At 39.5% G+C, this 18,918-nt stretch overlaps 2 protein-coding genes and 1 pseudogene across 2 annotated transcripts; 1 reads left to right on the top strand and 2 right to left on the bottom strand.

The window, feature by feature from the left end:
• The first annotated feature begins 553 nt into the window (after positions 1-553).
• On the top strand, positions 554-3,825 carry LOC104425968 (vacuolar protein sorting-associated protein 29). Its single transcript, XM_010038857.3, has 4 exons — positions 554-690; positions 862-1,040; positions 2,235-2,372; positions 3,229-3,825. The coding sequence occupies exons 2-4, from the start codon at positions 909-911 to the stop codon at positions 3,526-3,528; spliced, it is 570 nt and encodes a 189-aa protein (XP_010037159.1). The 5' UTR covers positions 554-690; positions 862-908; the 3' UTR covers positions 3,529-3,825.
• A 540-nt stretch (positions 3,826-4,365) lies between these two features.
• On the bottom strand, positions 4,366-6,204 carry LOC104427710 (annotated as a pseudogene).
• Positions 6,205-6,844: 640 nt separating this feature from the next.
• LOC104427709 (ABC transporter A family member 7-like) lies at positions 6,845-16,368 on the bottom strand. Its single transcript, XM_039317220.1, is given in 19 exon segments — positions 6,845-7,373; positions 7,787-7,875; positions 8,252-8,357; positions 8,452-8,580; positions 8,822-8,906; positions 9,018-9,127; positions 9,287-9,487; positions 9,869-10,215; positions 11,201-11,284; positions 11,384-11,509; positions 11,598-11,760; positions 12,186-12,316; positions 12,319-12,343; positions 12,911-13,035; positions 13,117-13,236; positions 14,289-14,433; positions 14,533-14,612; positions 14,731-15,112; positions 16,077-16,368. Coding segments are annotated over 19 exon segments (2,892 nt in total). The 5' UTR covers positions 16,221-16,368; the 3' UTR covers positions 6,845-7,073.
• Positions 16,369-18,918: the final 2,550 nt, after the last annotated feature.

The raw sequence follows: 18,918 nt of genomic DNA, 5'->3' as shown, positions 1-18,918 counted from the left end.
ACCATGAGTCATTAACGCATTCAGAGGAGAAATAGTACCACTATAAGGCAAGTAAGCCTTGGAAAGAAAAAGAAAAATTAAAAATGACTTTTTATCTCCAATTGTTTAATTCTTACGACACGTATAAATTTTGATTTTGATTTAGTGTGAAATATTGATGATTCCACACTTTTTACAGTTTTAATAAGAAAGGCACTTATCCGTTGACTTTACAGAAAGGAAAAAAAAGGGGGTTGTATTGAAAATTCCAAAATTTGCTTATTTACTCCTAAAATTTTCAAAAAGTGTAATTAAACTCTGAAACTTGTTATAAAAGTATAATTAAGTCCTAAAATTTTCAAAAGTGTGATTAAATCCTAAAACTTGATAATACTTTGTGAAAGTTTTAGGACACCTTGATGATAATTTTTAGGTTTTGATTGCAATTTTTTGAAAATTTTAAGATTTAATTATACTCTTGTGTTGTCAGGTGACAAGTTTAGGACTTCTAGTACATTTATCTAAAAAATTAAAAAATGGAGGCTCACGACGTCGTATCGCGCACAGAGTGGGCCGCTGTTCCATACGTTCGCAATCAGTGTCGAAAGAAAGGAAAGAAACCAACCCAAGACGAAGGGGACAGAAATTTTCAGAGCGCTCGACAAGAACGAGGGACGGCGGTCTCTCTTCCATGTCCGCTTCGGTTCCAGGGTATGTTCGAGTCAACGTCTCTCTCTCTCTTCGCGCAAAGATTGATTTTTGAAGCTCGATCGAGGGAGAAAGAGGAAGGATCGTCTTTTGGGTTTGAAAAAGATACTGACTTTTTTCTCGTTTTTTCGCCTGCCCTTTCTCTCTCATCGTCGCTGCTGCTGTGATCGATAGGGAGTAGCGAATTCGTGTGTGGGGGGAGGGGGAAGAAGCGAGGAACGATGGTGTTGGTGTTGGCATTGGGAGATCTGCACGTCCCGCACCGGGCGCCCGATCTGCCCGCCAAGTTCAAGTCCATGCTCGTCCCCGGCAAGATCCAACACATCATCTGCACCGGCAATTTGTGCATCAAAGTGGGTCCCCTTTCTTCTTCCTCTCCTCCTTCTTCTTCGTGTTGGTTTTAATTCCTTGACCCGTTTGCGGTCGCGATCTTATTTTGGTTGTCGATTTCGTGTTGCTCGGTCAATGCCGGGTCTTTCGTTTTCTTTTTCGTTTCCGGCTGCAGTTCCCCATGAAGTGATGTAGCGATGGCGTTGGTTGATCTTGCTGCTGTTTTCATTTTGGGTCATCTTATAGTCTACCATATTGTGGGGATTTTTTTGGTTCTTTCTGAAGGGGGAAGGAAAGTGGGGGTTGGGGGGGGGGTTAGAGGAGGCTTTTTGATTGCCGACCCTCGAGCGCTGCTTTGTGGAATTACTGGTTGGCCTGCACGGTTTCTTTGATTTGTGGAAATTGACAATGCTCTTAGCCACTTCTGCTGGCAGTTGCTGGGTCAAATTTTCTTGCTTGAGTTGCAAATGACAGTTCACTTACATGTGAGTTGCAAGGAGAGCTCTGTTGGGCATGCTATTTGATGTCTTATCTGTCATAGCCTCCATTGTTTCCACTGAATTCTAATAAAATAACGCATTGAAAAGTTTTGGGTGCTGCCTGTAGTATGAAGAATTCTTGCATGTAGAATGTCTATGACGAAGGGTTTTGTCTTTCACAAAGAGTCTGACTACCAAGTTACCACATGCCTCGCGTTTTTGGTGTGTATGAATTAGAAGGAACTTAGATCAGCTATAGCAGCTCTAGTATGTTGTAGTTTGGTTATGGAATGAAAAATTGGGATACTAGAAATATGTTATTGAGCTGCCTTGATCTTTGATTGAAGCTCAAGAAGTACCTTCTCAATGAGCTGTTTGGTATGTGCAGCCAGTAAACCCATGTAGAATAGAACAACTACTTTCCCTCAGATGTGAATGCTTGGCTGAGGTGGTGTTCCTTCTATCATTAACTCTCCAATTTTCTTGAAATCCTGGTTGTTGCTGTCTACAAGGAGTCTGGCATTTGCATTGCCATAATACTCAATAATTATTGCTTGTGTCATTAGATGAGTTTCCTGTTTTACCTTTTCAAATGGTGTATTCACAATTTCTTAACCTAATTTCGACATTTTTTTAGTGGTCTCTGTCTAGAGTTGGAACATGGGCAAATCATCTTTCCATTAGGTGGGCACGCTTTACTGTTACCGGCTCAAAGTTGCTCTCTGAAATGTGTTTCAGGAAGTTCATGACTACTTGAAAACTCTCTGCCCAGACCTGCATATCACTAGAGGCGAGTATGATGAGGAAACTCGATACCCAGAGACTAAGACATTAACTATTGGCCAATTCAAGCTTGGACTTTGCCATGGTCATCAGGTTGGCTGCTTCTACTATTTCACTCTATCTGTACTTTTTTTAAAGCCCAAAGACTTTTATCTGATTTATTTATTCTGCAATATGAAAGTGTTAGTTCCTGAGGGCTGAAGCTTTTTCATTAACCGATATTCAACCACTAACGACGCAACTGATTGCGAAACTAATTGGTGGCATGAAACCAGAGAAGAGATGGTTTGAGCAGTAAAGTTTAGAATGCCTAAGGGATTACGATGCTAGATTGATCACCAGGAAGTTGTTGATATATCACTGCCTCTCTATACTGATTGTCCCTGGGAAACTTAAGCTTAAGTTGGCAAGCACGGAAGCTTTCTAAACTTGTTTTGACAATATGGACATTAAACTGGTGATTTATTGCTAGCTAAGAGTGAGATGGACAAATAGTTTTACAAGTCACAGTGCATATTAGGAAGTCCATCTTACTTTGTTGCTCCTCGGAAGACATTCTGTGGAACCTATCTTTGCCCTACCATGGAGCATCATTGCTGCTTGCTGGTGATTAAAGTCAATTCTGCTTCCTGTTCTAGTGTCATAGTACTATATTAGTTGATATGGACAAATAGTTTTACAAATCACAGTGCATGGTATGAAGTCTATCTTACTCCCTCACTTTTCAGAAGACATTATTGTGGAACCTATCTCCACCCTATCACGGAGCTTCATCGCTGCTTGCGCAGGATTAAAGTCAATTCCACTTCCTGCACTAGTGTCTTAGTACTATATTAGTTTGGAAGGCACTTGGAAGTCAGAGCCCAAATAAAAGAGAAGTGTTAGTTGACACCAAAGTTTCTTGTATTGATCTTAATTATCTCACTCCCTCTCCTTTGGTGCTTTGTAGGTTATTCCTTGGGGAGATCTGGACTCACTAGCGATGCTCCAGAGGCAGCTGGACGTTGATATCCTTGTGACGGGTCACACCCACCAGTTCACTGCCTACAAGCATGAGGGAGGGGTCGTGATAAACCCTGGTTCTGCTACTGGTGCATACAGCAGCATCACTTATGACGTGAATCCTAGCTTTGTGCTCATGGATATTGATGGCCTGCGTGTGGTGGTCTATGTTTATGAACTCATTGATGGGGAAGTTAAGGTCGATAAGATTGACTTTAAGAAGACCACTACGACGACTGCTCATTGACTGCCAATTTTACGTACTTATAGCTTTGACTGTAACACCTGAAATTCTGTCATGCTTTTTTTGTTGAAGCAATCCTAGCTTATACATCTTGGTCATTGTCAAATGACCAATGGACTCGCTTGTTGGAATTTTCATAATTTAGATAGCTCGTGATATTTTTTATCGAATTTCTTGTACATGTACCCCTCATGTTAGAGTTTGATGAACAGTTTTCGGTTTCCGCAGAATTAGACTTGTTTTTGAACTCTTTTTTGATTGTTGTCGATGCCATGTTCCAGTAGATGTGCTTGCAGTTGATTGGGCAACTGGTTCCTGCATTGATAAACTGATGCTCAGCATCTACTTTGGTTAGTTGTAATATATCTTTCAAGTTAAATCCTGACTGATGGGTCATACTTAGGGCTATGCAAAAGTGGGTGTCTTGATATATGAATATGGACAGTTAAAAGTCATGGAGTATGTTTTCTCGTTTGGGTTGCCAGATTATTCGTGCTGTTGCTGAGCTTTGTCTTGTCATGCTACTGCTTGGGTTTGCTGAAGATACTGATTTTGAGCTGGAAGTCTGAAGAGAAGTATCTGTTTCACTCTCATGGGAATTGATTTTTGTGGCTTTGTGAAAATCATGCCTTTTTGGAGCACTCATTTGAAATGCTTGTTAGGTCAACCATTAGTTATTTGAAACAAACTAGATTTGATTACTGATCTCCTTTGGAATTTTGCTGCATATCCTATCCAATACAAAACATGAATCAATTTTCTCTTTCCCCTTAGACTCAGCTAAAATATATTAAACATTTCAATTAATCGGACTGTTCCTTATCTGCTTGTTGAGATCTTTTATTTTGCTGTGAATCAAAAAACCATTATATGTTCAAACGTCTGTCTGGGGCTAATGATCTATGAAGGAAAATTTGGGTGATTCACAGAATCTGGGAATCCCTGCGTCTCCAAGCAAAGACCTGCATGACTAGAATAAACTAACCCACCTTTTCCTTTCTCATTCTCCTGATAATTAGCCGTGTAAAATTGCACTTCAGGCTGATTACCCCATAGCACCATCTTTCTTCCTGTTTTGCTGTACTTGACAACTGCAACCTTCTTTAGTTGTCAGTGTCCCTTGTCATCGAGCCGTAGTTGATGTCATATCCATGGGGTAGCTCATTTATTCTGCTTCCAACTTGGCGTGGTTGGAGGAAGTCGCATGGCGATTCTTCAATGTTCAGGATATTGCCGGTGGGTATGAGGTGTTCATCGACTGAGTGATCTTGGAACCGAATAGTTGGATAGTGTGTGAGAGGATGTCACCAGTGTTGTGGCTACCAAGATTCCAGTAGGTGTGCAGGGCTAGGCTTACTGGAGTGGCCTTGTTTAGGGCCTTGGCTTCCATTTTCACACGCAGCTTGTTTGTTTCAATTATCATGTAGGTTGCATAGACAGAAAGATCACCTGGAAAGCCTGTAGATAGGTGGACGAAGAGAGGCAATAGCAATCATAAGCACTTCCCACTTTCCACTTTCAACAGCGTGTTGCAGGATTTTTTTGTTTGTTGGAAGGGAACTAATTATTCATCTTTTTCATGTTTAAGTGATCAAATATGCCCAACAAGCAAACGAGACCAAGATTTCGAAGCATATACTGAGGCTTTGGGAGTTGAAATTAAGTCTAGATACCTTGTTCTCCGTCATAGCTCTCGTAACCAGAAGTTACATGACTCTCTTCACTGTAACTGTTCATTGTCCATATGACATCGCTGAATCCTATCAGGCCACCTGAAGTAATTCATTTGGTTAAATTCGATACTGCTGATGAATGGTGATGGGTGTTGTATGAGGATCAGGAACTTGTGAGTACTATGCAGAGTGTTGTTTCCTTCATTAGCAACTAGCTTGTAGCGAGTTCCATTTAGGGTGAATTGAGCCCCACCGATTCTATTTGCACCATTCCGACAATGGCTCCAAAATAGGTCGAATCATTCTGCAATTCACCATCAGTTTTATGAACAAAAGGTAGCTCTGCTATGACAGATTCACCCGAAGAATTATGAAAAGAGTGGAGTTTGCTTTAGAATCTACATGTTCATCAGGGAGTTTGTTTTCGGTTATAGCTCCCACAGTTGCATCATAGCTAAATAAGTTTTGGCAGAGGATGGGGCAGAAGGGAAGTAAAGATTGACCCTGACCTTGTACTTATCAATGGTATCATGTCCAAGAACAACATCAGCTAAGTCACCTGAATTGCATAGAAGTTAGAAAGGAAGTCAAAAGGCAGAAAACCAAATTAAACAGAGGGTCAAGCTATTTAATCTCCATCTCCAATCAAATTCATGTTTGGCTATCATTTCCATGAGATTGCTTAGTTCAGGTTCCTGAATAGTCCATCTGCATGTACAGGAAACGCAAGTTCAGTGTTTGTTAATTTTTCCCATTCTTTGATTTGAACAACGCAAGATGCGTATCGGAGAAGTAAAATCATGGGGGAAATTTTCTTCCTGTTCTCTTTCTTCCTGCTATGACTAATGATGTGACTCAAAATATTTTCACTATTCAGTGTTTCAGTAGTGAGTGAATAATACTTACCGTGCTTGTTGGGAAGGATAAGAGAGAGCATAGCGGCTCCATAGTTTGTGAATTTTACAGAAAAATTCCCTTTTTTCAGCTCATAAATTCCAACTTCCATGCTTGCTTCGCTGGCTTGAAAAGCTAACAATAACTCCGCTAGAAAACACAAGGTAAAAACTAGTTTTTGCCATTGCAGCTCAGAGTGCCGTTATGGCCATTTGAATTGCGACTTCTCTGAATTAGTGTGCTATACTAATACTGTAATTCCCTGTAGCTTTGAAAAATGTAAACAATGAATGTGTTGCAATTGCTGGCTTCTGTGTCTTTTGTTGGTTGGGATGACCCAAAATCAGCTAATTCTTTTGTTCTATCTTGAATGGAGTATTGTACCTTATGACGGCAAACAATTCTTGGCGATTTTTCTAACTAGATATTCGGTAAAAACCTCAGATTCCCTCGATAGCGTCATAATGTATTTCACAACTTATTGCCGAGTAAGAGTGATCTGCTTGATCACTGCAGCTTATTTGGATATCGCAGTAACTGTTCTAAGACTTCCCCGTCCTACTCTCACAACCATTTGACAGCTGGAGTGGATGCTCAATGTTGATCTAAAATTACAGTGCATGATCAATTTTCTGGTACTGTTAGATGCTCAGAACAGAAAATTAGGTGTAAGTTCATGATTTTTTGTTTAGGAATTCAAAACATCAATGGCATGTAATTTGTTAAAGTAAATACGACAAACATTGCTTTCATTCGGGAGGTAACAATTATACGAAAGAAACACTGTAATTGATACATATACCGAAAGGGGAAACTTTCTAAATGCAGGGTAATTTGTATGCCAGTTGAGAAGTACCCAGGAGAGCCGGAGGATATTGTAGTTGTAAAGCAACGATGGACTGTAGCTACAAGTGATGAAAAGGGACAAGAAAATTCTGTATAACATTCTGGATCATGTCAGAATATAGTATTTTCTAACAATCAGGACAGCACGTTGGATGCTTGCGTGCTGCAAGCAACCTTAATGAAGACATCCTCCAGGGTTGTGTTTGCTAATCCCCAAGCATGAACCGTGAACCTACTCTTTGCATTCTCAACTGCTTGGAATACATCCGAGATCTTGACCTCATGCTTTGGCAGTTCAAACTTCTGAGTTCCAGATATTTGATATATTCTTTTAGCGCCTGGGGAGAGACAACGCACCATGTTCTCCACTTCTTCCTCATAAGTGGATGACGTTGTCATCGTGAACACATAAGAGCCTCCGTATCTAGCCTTCAGCTGTCATAAAAAGTAAAAATGTACATTCAGGTGTTTTCATGCAAACCAGGTTGACTAGCCATCAGAAGGTTCCCCTTCGACAAGGTCACTCACAAGTCACACAAAGATATCCAACTAGGTACTAGCACAGAATTTGCAGAGTAAAGACGTGTCAATTTAGGCACCAAATTAAATGCAGTTGCAGACAAATATTATATAGTGCGGAGCAGAATCCAGATATTTTGCGGAGTTCAGAAAATTTCGTCTTGCACTGTAGATGCAAAAAGAACATGAAAACAAATGATATAATCTATATCTGGAAAAGAAAGATGACATCTTCCCGTATTGCAACTTGAGGAGAAGGGAGAAATATTCAAATGACAGCAAAAATCCAGTTAACAGTCCAATGGCACATTGTATCATGTACTATTTACCTCTTTAGGGTTCCCTATACACTGCAAACTTCCATCAACAAATATTCCCAATCGATCACACAGTACCTCTGCCTCTTCCATTGAATGAGCTGAAAATAAGTGAAGAAGTTCCTTAGTGATGTAGCCTCCAGTGTAAGATAAAATTGGTATTCCTTCATCAGAGAAGGAATAACTAAAGCTATGGAATCTTTAGCCAAAAAAAGAAAGACAAGAAGAAGAAGGAACTAAACCTATAGAGTATTTAGCAATCAAGATATTTCAGCTTCTCTACACACGTAAGCACTGGTTGGGATCTCAATCTAATATGTTCGAACTTTAGGCATGGCGTAATGCACATGTGTGCAGCAAGCACACAAAAGTTTGCACGGTGAGAGACACCAGGGGGTTTTGGGGGTTGGGGGGGGGTGGGGTGGGGCTAGAGAGAGAGAGAGAGGGGGGGAGGGGGAGGGAGTTTTCAAAACTCACTGGTCAGAATAATAGCCCGGTCTTGCTTTGCACGCTTCACGACATTCCATAAGTTGTTCCTTGAAGCTGGATCCAACCCTGAACTAGGTTCATCCATGTAAACAACCTTGCCATATTTGGAGCAAAAATCAACAGCACTAAAGCGTTAGCTTGAAGGGTCTTTGGTGCTTCCTAAAATGAGATACCCTCTTAAGACTTACTTTGGGGTCTCCAATCAGTGAAATGGCAACACTCAGCCTCCTCTTCATACCTCCACTGTATTTCCCAGCTTGTTTGTTAGCAACACCACCATAAAATAAGTTAACACTCTTGAGAGATTCCTCCACTGCCTAGTTCAACAAAATGAGAGTGCAAAGTGAATGACCAATTAACGAGTGGGGCATAGTTCAACAATTCTACATTCACATGCAAATACATTTATAACCGGCTAATGGAGATTGTTTATACTTATCCTAGTTCACATGAAGTTGCATCACAATGCAAAAAGAATTGCTGAACTTTGAATACATTGTTTCTTCAACTATCGAATTGGACATTAGAAAAGAATGAGAAAGAAAAGTAACAGCTTACTTGTGTCAATGCAGAGCCCTTAAGATTTTTGAGTCTTCCATAGAAAAGCAGGTGCTCCCGGCCCGTTAAGGTTTCCCAGAGCAGGCTTAATTAATAAAGACAGGAAAATTCAGGACTTGTGCAATAAGTCAAAATCAGAAAGGAAAAAGGAGGGAGAGGTAAAATTTCTCCGTAAGGTAGCATAATGCCAGCTTACTCATGTTGAGGACATACGCCCATGCTAGTATATATGCCATCCATATCAGTCTGTATATCGAGCCCCTGAACATATGCTGTTCCAGTGGTTGGTTTTGTAAGGCCGATCATCTGTTAACAGATAGAATGACATCTCTTGAGTTTTAAGGACAACTTACAACAATCTCTGAACATTCTTCTTAACAAAAGAAATCTCCGTTGAGATGCTCCAAAGTTCATGTTAATACAATTTGAGTCTCATTTATCCAAAGAGAAAAAATTTGCACTTACCATATTGATGAAAGAGGTTTTGCCTGCTCCATTTGGACCAAGCATGCCAAAGCATTCCCCTACTGGCAAAGCAAGTGACAACCCTCTAACCGCAAATTTCTCAGGATTTCCATCCCTTCCAGGATACACCTTCTTGAGATTGTCACATACAATAGCGTGATTTGTGCTTGGATCTAGCAGCAACTGCTTAACCTTCTCCCTCTAGAAAAATTAATGCAAGTGAAAAACATCTTAAATAGTCAAGCCAAATCGAACAGTATATAACCACACTTAGAACTTGAGAACATCCAGTATAGACCATTCACTTTAGGTAGAAAAATTCTTGTTTTATTGATGGAACACTTCAACTGCCAAAAATCAGCAGGCAAAAATAATAGGTAGGTTGTAGGTCAAAGACTGTTAAAAAGTAAGATGAAAACAACAAATGAAGTCCCCTTTCAAAGGGAAATATAACCTCACTATAAGCTGTCCAAGCTATGATGCAATTATCAAGGTACTCTATCTATCAAGCCTATTGGGCCAGTATGTGAATATGCGCTATTTCCACTGCCAAAAAACGACTAGAGGAGATGCACTGGTTACCTCCTGGCTGACGTCAGGTTTCTCCATCTGAACAAGGACTTTAGATCCTTGCCTTTGCAAGCTAGGCCTCTGGGAAGAAGATGGATGCTTTTTTCCGAATCTTTCAAAGAGAAACATAACGCTTTTTCCACTTCCAGATGATGTGACCTGATCTATATAATAGGCTACAAAAAGCACCACCAACCACTCAACAACCATGATAATCAGAACGTCTTTCATACCATTTTTGCTATCACTTAAATCAATCCAACGCATGCCATGAGTCCCTAAGGAATATTGTGCAAACTCGTACAAGCCATGGTACAGTGAGAAGCCAGGGTATAATTCCATTATGATAATCCAACCTTCTGCAGAAGATTAACACAATTGATTAGGAGAATAAAAGATATGTGGCAAAGAAAAAAAAGCATGAAAGCACTGACTTCAGAAGGGCTGCAGACTTTCATACGGTAAAGTAACCCCTAATGCAATACTCAACATGATGCTTAAAGAAAGTGAAAATGACATCTTGCAAGAATCAACTATTCCTTCTCTTGCTCTAAATGGACATTGTGCAAATAGATGTCTGATTAAACACCTTCCCTTAGAAGCAAAAATGGTCTTCACACAAAAGGTACATTACTCTCGTGGACAACTACAGAGGAGAAGATTTATGTTCATAAAGATAAATTGACTACTCTCCACTGTTGACTTTTACTACTAAATTTTACTACAAACGCCAAGCCTGTCTCAATTTAGCCTGTTCGAGGTGGTTTGAGCACATGGAATGATGGCCTTCGAATATTATATTGAGAAGATGCAATTATGGGCTGATATTCAGGTCAAAAGTGCTGGTGGAAGACTAAAAAGACTCGGAAGAACATTATAGGAAAAGATAGAGTACTTAGACTTTACAGATACTTGATAGAGAATATCACACAACATCATAAAACGATTTGGGTAGTCTACCCCACTTGGTGGAATAAACCTACTAAGTTGTTGCTGTTTGCCACCAACCCAAGCAGCACACCACAGGCAAGATGGTGCTGTGGCAGCATCTTGTACTTACTTCCCTTGAATCACCAGGGATCTGTCTCTGGCAATGTGAACTATGGCTGAAAATGCCACTTGTGAGGGGTTTGGAGTCAGCAAAAGAAAAACACAAGCAGCTCACACACATATGGAAGTAGAATGAACTCTGCGAAAGAAAGGGATGATGGAGTTGATAAAGAAATCAACCATAACCAATTGTCTTAATTTTCATGAAGTAAGTAATCCTTGCAAAAAAGGTCCAGAACACTAAGGCAATTTTAATTAGTAATTAGCCTTTCTTTAATGGTAACTTTTACTTACTGGGGAAAGATGCATCTTCGATGAAGAATTGGAAAAGGAAACCTCCCAATAGACCAGTTCCAAAGACACATATATAACCCACCACTGCAGTCATCACATTTCAAATTGTCGGTGATGTTAGCTAAAATCATCAGGGAAATGAAAAGATACCATTGCATAAAACCAATGTCACCACTGTCAAACCTGTAGCAGTCTTCACACTGGAGAAAAATGCCGCTACCAGAAATGCCAGAGAAATTTGCAAGTTTATGTAGATGAAATAAAAGACAAACTGCATACTGTAGTCGTTCAATGTGAAAAAATTTAAACCTGCAAAGTTGCAAACAAATTTAAAAAAAAAAAAAAAAAAAAATGCAAGAAAATAAGAAACTACAAAAGAAGCTAGATGGATTATTACCGATGACTGAGCCGAAGATCACAAAGCACAGCATGTAGATTGAAGATATGCAAAGGAAATAAGCATAGGAAATCAACCAATATGGTCCATCACCAAGCCCATGCATTTTCATCATAATTCTCAGCTTCTGCTGTTTCTCATAAACCAGAGCTGTCAAGACTACCTGCATCATAAGAAGGGAAAAGGGGGATCAGAGCCACGTAATAATCGAGAAAAAAAAAAAGAACCAAGACAGGAGGCCAAAGCTTGGGAATAATAGAAGGGTCTAGTAGTAGGATTTGTGCACAATAAGAAATAAACACCAGATTATTAAGGTTGCATCAGGAAAGGAAGCAGACTTGGAACCAGAGTGATGAACTATCATATATCTAGTTCCAAAACATAAGTCAGCAGAAAGAAATGACCACAAGAGTTAACTTGTCACTTAAGTTCTTCCCCTGCTCAGTCAGTCTAATGCCACCTTCTCCGTGTTAGGGGTTGGAGCCCCTTAATTAAAAGAGTTGTACGAGTTAAACTGAAATTTGTCAAGCTGAGAAAGAGACAGAAGTGGCCATTTGAAACTATGTGTACACTATCGTAACCACTTACAGGGAACAGTTGAATGATAACCCATGTAAAGAAGAGTGTGCTAAGAACAGAAGCGAAGTCCAGCCTCGCTTCAGTTTCAGGTTTAGGCATATCTTTGATGAACTCAAACAGCAATTTTGTTGTGGGCCCAGCAAAAACTGAACATAAGCATTGGATGCCTGAAAGACATATACCAGGATACCTAATTAGTTAATGGTTATGCCCATGATAGAAGATACCAAATTTCACATTTGACTAAATGAGAAAAGAAACTTCATTGAACTTTGATTCACAGGAGAACAACCTTAAACTTAAGTTTTATTTAAGAGAGGGTAACTGGATTAATCAATGCTCGTAATTCATGCCTTGAGTATATCCCAAGGACAAAAAATTTTATGTTCTCAAACTTCAGAGTACTGGAGATAACGTGCAAGAGTCATGCAATTTCAAAGGGGAGTTCAAGCAGGCTTTCTGGTATCAGTATGTCAACAGAGCTTCATTCAAACAAATTGCAACGTGGATCTGAAAATCATTAATTTGAAGAACCATTGCACTCAGAGGCATACTGCTAGAACATGGAAAAACATTCAAGAAAAGCATGTATTGATTCCTTGACAGGAAAAGGAAGAATGACTCTTTCTTTAGTTTATCAAAGAATATTCCTTGCACATATTTTATCTGAACAACTATACAAGCTGACTTACAGGAAAATGATTAAAAAAAAGAGATGAAGAAAAAAGAATTACCAGATTCACAGATCGTGCAACACGCACCAATGACCTACGTTCATTTCTTGCATCATCCTTATTGGTTGAATTATACCATATGCTCACATTGAAGTTATTGAAATTTGTATTAAGGAAATCATACCCTGTGAGAAAAACATGCGGAATTGTCTGTACATATTTGATAAAGCAGAAACTGAAGCCAGCCAAAAAAGCAGCAGCCAGACCTGCGACTATTTCATTAATTTGCCTTTCCGTGTTCCCTGTCCGATAGCCCTTATATAGTTCATCATTTACTGCTGAGGAGCTGTTTCTCCACACAAATAAACCTTGGGCACAACTTAAATCTAAATGCACAACAAAAAGATAAACAGTCATCAGTGAAGGTTTATTTCTCCTTTGATTTTGAAGGGGGAGGAGGGATAGGTTGGGAATGACTGTAAATAAGTATGTAACAGTAAACCAGTTCAAGGGCTTTCCTTTTCAGCCAGATGGTTTAGCCATTCTTTGCACCTTGTACACTACAAACTTAATTGGTCCCAATAGCAGGACTCTTTGGGGGAAAAACCACTAATTAAGCATCATTCAGCTTTATTTTGAAGGATGATGGGCAATCAAGGAACCTAAACTTTGCCAAGCTTTATACAGAATTTATTTATACCAATGTGCTCTAATTTGATTTACCCATCAATGAAGCTTTTCAGCAATGGCATGGATTTTGGGAAACTATAAGAGAAGCAATCTTTTTTGGTCGAAGAAGATGCTAGGTTAATGGGTTACACACAAAGTTGTTTATTAGGAATTAGTTGGTAAGTAGATATCAGATAACATAGCTAGGGAGTGATGTCTTATACAAGACTGTCTCTCTTTGCTTTGTAAATATAGATAACTGGGGTATCTTAATCCATGTTGAGGTAGTAAACCTACAATCTTAGCACTCTATGAAGGAATGTAAAGTTTTCATATCACAATAAACAAAGTGAAGTGAAGCTAGACAGGCATTCTCAGATGGATCTTGTTTTTTCCCTCTTTGTTCCTTGTTTTTACAATTTTTCCAATTGCATTAATAGAAAAAAACAGTGCGGCATAGGTTTCCATTGGACTCATTATCTTCTCCTCTAGAACATTTTTCAGAAAGTAAAGAGCACTTTAGACACACATATAAGTGAGTACTCTTGCTTCTGATCAAATTCCCATTCCCTCTCTTTCTGGTGCCTCGGATGTAAGTATATTCTTAGCAATCAGAATCAGTACTTTGGATTGCAACTTTGTTGCATTGATGCACATGCATATTTTTGTTTCCTTCTCTAAGAATCACAAAAATTGGCAGCAAACCTATTTATAGAGAAATAATGCATTTCAGACATGTCAAAAAGAAGTAAAGAAAGAGTTTTCCTACCCAGTTGAAATGTTTTGGAGTATTCCTGAATAGCAACCGAAAATGAAGAGTTTCCTGTGCACTGCTGTTGAACCACGTACACAGGTTGGTCAGAGAAAAAAGCAGATTCAAGATAGTTCTGCGAATCGGGCTGTGAAGCAGTACCCTAAAAATTTTCAGAAGACACATTAGCCACATTAGCAGCAGAGAAATATGGTAATTGCTGATCCTAGTATAATGTCAAACAAAGATGAAGATAACCTACCAGGACATTCTGGGCCAAGCTGCCTAAAATGTCAGAATAATTCTGAGTAAAAGAATTTGGGACCATATTCCCCACCAAAACTGAAAACATAAAGTCACAAACAAAGTCAAAACTTAGAAATGTCTGTCTCACTATCGAATGGTAGCATCTTAGTTTTAAAGGAAAGGAAAAACCATATAGAGGAGTCAGTGGATATACTTTCTCCAAGGGAATGATTACTTCCTGTGAAGAGTATGGTTGCAGGACAAGACCGTATCCTACTGCAGGAATCATTAGGCAAGTCATTAAATGGTATAAAGTCTGTCCTTACTGCACGATGTTGGGGAGCCGGTATTTGTAATAGGGGAGGCCATTCAGGAGGATTTAGCACGGCACAGGTTCCTGCTTGTTTAATGGTGGAATATTGAATCCCACACTCCTTCTTGCACTGCCCATCTCCATTCGTATTGATACATTTACAGCCACACTTAAGGTCACCCTTGTTCAGTTCATGGTCGACCAATCTTTGGATGAGAACAAGGAGTAAACAGAGGACAACTGGAAAAGAAACGAGCCGGATATTGGTCATGATATTTCGTCTCTGCGAAAGGATAATATAAACAATGTCATCAGATGCATCCTTCGTAGAATTTGTTGGACCTTACCGTAACATAAAGCATGGTATATGTTCTGTTTAGCCTTACCAAAGCCCATTAAGAAGTTATACTGATAGCTATAAAGGTCATATTGGCTTCAAATTAACTCTATACTTTCTGTGCAAAAGAGAATTTGGCCGCTGGATCCCAAAAGGGACAACTAGCCAAGATTAAATTCCCAGGGGCTAAACTGAAGATAAGAAGGCCAGACAACGGTTTGTGCATGGTATTTTTACTCTATCCTAACTTCAGAGCATGCTAGTGGAATCTGGGCATTCTTGTGGTCGCAAATGGTTTTATGAGCTGCATTATTGACTCATCCAGTTATACTGAAAGAAATCATGTAATTCAAGAGAGATGCAAATGTCAAAGAAGAAGCACCATTTAATACAGCACTAGATCTTGATATACTCGTTGCCCATTGAAGTATAAGCACAAAGAAACAAGGCAAGCAAGCGTTACTCGCACAATGAAGTCGACTCATACACCAAAAAGGAGGAGACACAATTGATGCCGGTATGAAATGCCACAATGGAATCGTAATAGTCCAATTACATCTCCACAATCAAATACGAGAGAGACAGAACAAAACCGTAGTGAATTAACCGCGACAGCAACCACCAACAAGGCAAATAACCAAGTCCATGGAGACGCAAAAACTCCAAACCAAAACTTGAAATTGCAAGAATCAGTTCCGCGTGCATCATCCATCATTCAAGACGAGGATAAACACACCCGACTGCAGTCCCAACCGAACTAATCTCCGTATTACCAAGAAGGCTTTTCGAACAATGCATTCAAGATACTGATCACGGGCTCACCAAAGCCAAACCGACGCCACCCTCCCCCGCCACTCGCCGGCGGAGAAGGACCCACGTAAAGAAAAGACGCTGAGAGATAACAGCCAACCTGGAAAGTCAAGTTCTTGCGAAGCAGAGCATTGGCCTGAGTCCGGAAGCTGGCCGGGCCATCGGACGGCTCCGCCATTGAATCCGGAAGCAGAGCATTGGCCTGAGTCCAGAAGCTGGCCGGGCCATCGGACGGCTCCGCCATTGAATCCCGAAGCAAACACGTACGTTAAAACTTCCTCGAGGAGTAAAGCGAATTCCCAATTCACCCTGCAAAACAGAGTCTTTTGGGTCCTCTGGGCGCGTCTTCTTGAAGCCGTTCTTGGAAGGTTGCAGGGCAACGTCGCCTCAAGTTTTCGGGTCACTCTGCATTTATGTAGCGCGCGAGTTTTAGGGGGGTTCCCAGGAATCCGAACCGCTACAAACTTTTTACTACTTCGCGTTGCGTCGGGAAAGGATAAAAAAAAACAACACAAGTGCGAAACAGGCGCCAGTTGTCGGATATGCCGCTAATTACAGCTTCAATTTCCGTTTCGGTACTAAAGCGGCTGTTTCCGCTTTTAGGGCGGTGTGCCGGATTTGCCCTTCTTTGAAATGTGTATTTCGCCGTCCACATGCTTTCTAGGGCTCGGTTCGGTTCGGTTCGGCATTGAAAACGGGTTTTGGGACTTTAAAGTCTTTTGGACGAATGTCCAGAAATACTTTAGAAAGTAGCATTCTCGGAATGCAAATAAACTTCTTTTTTTCTTTTCTTATAATTTTGCTCTCGCTTAAAATGTCCTTGAAAACTCTAACTTGCTACGAAAGCCTCAATTTCCTATGAATTGTCGAGCTAGCTACCGCAACAAGCTGAGGAGGGCCGGGAGTTGAGTTCCACGGCAAATAATTTGAGACTTTTTTTTTTTTAAATAAGTTAGCAAAAGTCATTTACAAAGTGTAGTTTAGTTGGTTCCTAATATATATCTAAAATATAATTTAGCAAACATTATATGCATCTTGGAAAACTCTTTTAGCTAAAAGACATTTGTACTTTCTCAATAACAATTTCTCCAAAGCCAAACTAAATCGAATGTTCAGAAACACCCTGGGGACCTTCCATTAACTCAAAGATACCCTTGTCCATATACGATGTTTGTACAACACGTGGAATTTGATGAATAAGGAACTGTACGTGAAATAAATCTGGTTTTGAGAATAAGGTAGAATGTTCACAACTTAAAACTTAAATTAATAGGCGCCTTAGGTGTTAACGGTTTGATTCGGATTTTTGTGACACTTGAACCGAACCAAAACATTTGAGTATGTCCATGTTGCAATGCAAAATGTGACTCGAACTAAATCTAATTGAAGGCAAAAATATGGTCCAGATTTCTTCCACCAATTTGATAAGACGCATAGTTACCACGAATTACGGTTACTATGATCGATCTCTATCTGTGCTGAATAGCCTAAACATAGATCAAATATATAACGCTTTAAGCTTCGGTTTGTAGGAACTGCTAGCATCATCAGTTGGTATTCCCATCTTCAGAAGTGCATCCTTCCCATTCCTTGCGACTACTCCAAGCTCCACCACGAAAAATTCCGACCACGTATTCCAAGAAATGCAGAGGGGAATGCATTTTTAAGTCACCAAATCAATTTGAAATGATGGTTCATCTGCTTAGCCGAAAGTCTGTACGATAGTGGCAGCATCTGGAATAACAGCCATTAAGCATTCGCATGTTCTCAATGCATGAGTCGAAACACCACATTTTAGATGTGGACGAATAAAGAATTTCCCTTTCATTTATTTTGTGTAAGCGATATAAATGATCTATTTAGAAAATATTTTCAAAATCATTCATTTTACGCGAACTAATGAGACTCAAGGGTCTTTAAATAATATTTCATGATAAAAAAAAATATTTTCCATGGAAATCATTTAGTTTTAATTTGTTTGATGGTTTAGAGAAAGTCATTTTCTTTTTGCCAATAGGGGAAATTATTTTCCCACAATCTAAGCTTATTGTTTTGATTTATGAAGAATATTTTCCATAAATTGATTAGTTTTCTATCATCAAAACACCTAAAAGTTAAAAAATAATTTCCCAAAAGTAATTTTCCTTTAAACAAACAGACCATAAAGTATAACTCATTATTTCAATCCTCCAAAACCGATCGAAACAAGTCAACACGTCTTTGCCAAGTCACTTTAATTACTCATGACGCTGTTTCTTAAAACCATATGCGCGTCCTCATTGATTAGTTTGCCCTTTCCGATTACCAAAGTTGCATTTTGAATACAAGTCTTGCCAAATTCGACCTTACCATGACGTGGAAAAAGCATAATCTCTAAGTAGAGATGCTTTTATATTGAAGCCTACTACTCCATTAGACTCCCATTTCGGCATGTCGAATAGCTAAAATAACTCGATCCAAAGTTGACAGCCTGTTGTCTTTAATTGGTATGGAACTTGGGATGCACGTATGAGGTAAGTGTAAAGTCAATTTCCTGAAAAATAAAGAAATTCTTATCGTGTGAGCAACTATTTTTCAGCCTCGATTCCTTTCACAACTGGATTCATCCATTCCTAAAACCGTAAAATCGAGTGCAATAGTCATTACAATCTCTCGCATTATAAATGGCAAACATGGACAGTTCATCTTCGCAACGCCATTTTGGACATGAACCTTCCTTTTCATTTTCTCGAAAGTCAAACCCACCAAAAATCCTTAAAAAACAGTAATAAACATCTCGTCTTGAAAAGAAGAGATGGGTGATAATTAAAACCTTCTCGACTAATTGAAAACAACGCACCAACAAAACATTTTAAGTAGAAGAAACTTGAATCGACGCCACTCGAGTAATGGATTAGCAGTTGTTATGCGAACTGGCAAATGATGTATTTTAGTGAGTGAGT

This window comes from Eucalyptus grandis, chromosome 7 (assembly GCF_016545825.1).
Source record: "Eucalyptus grandis isolate ANBG69807.140 chromosome 7, ASM1654582v1, whole genome shotgun sequence".
NCBI lineage: Eukaryota > Viridiplantae > Streptophyta > Magnoliopsida > Myrtales > Myrtaceae > Eucalyptus > Eucalyptus grandis.
The sequence above is the reverse complement of the archived record's forward strand: the minus strand, read 5'-3'. Positions and strand labels throughout refer to the sequence as shown.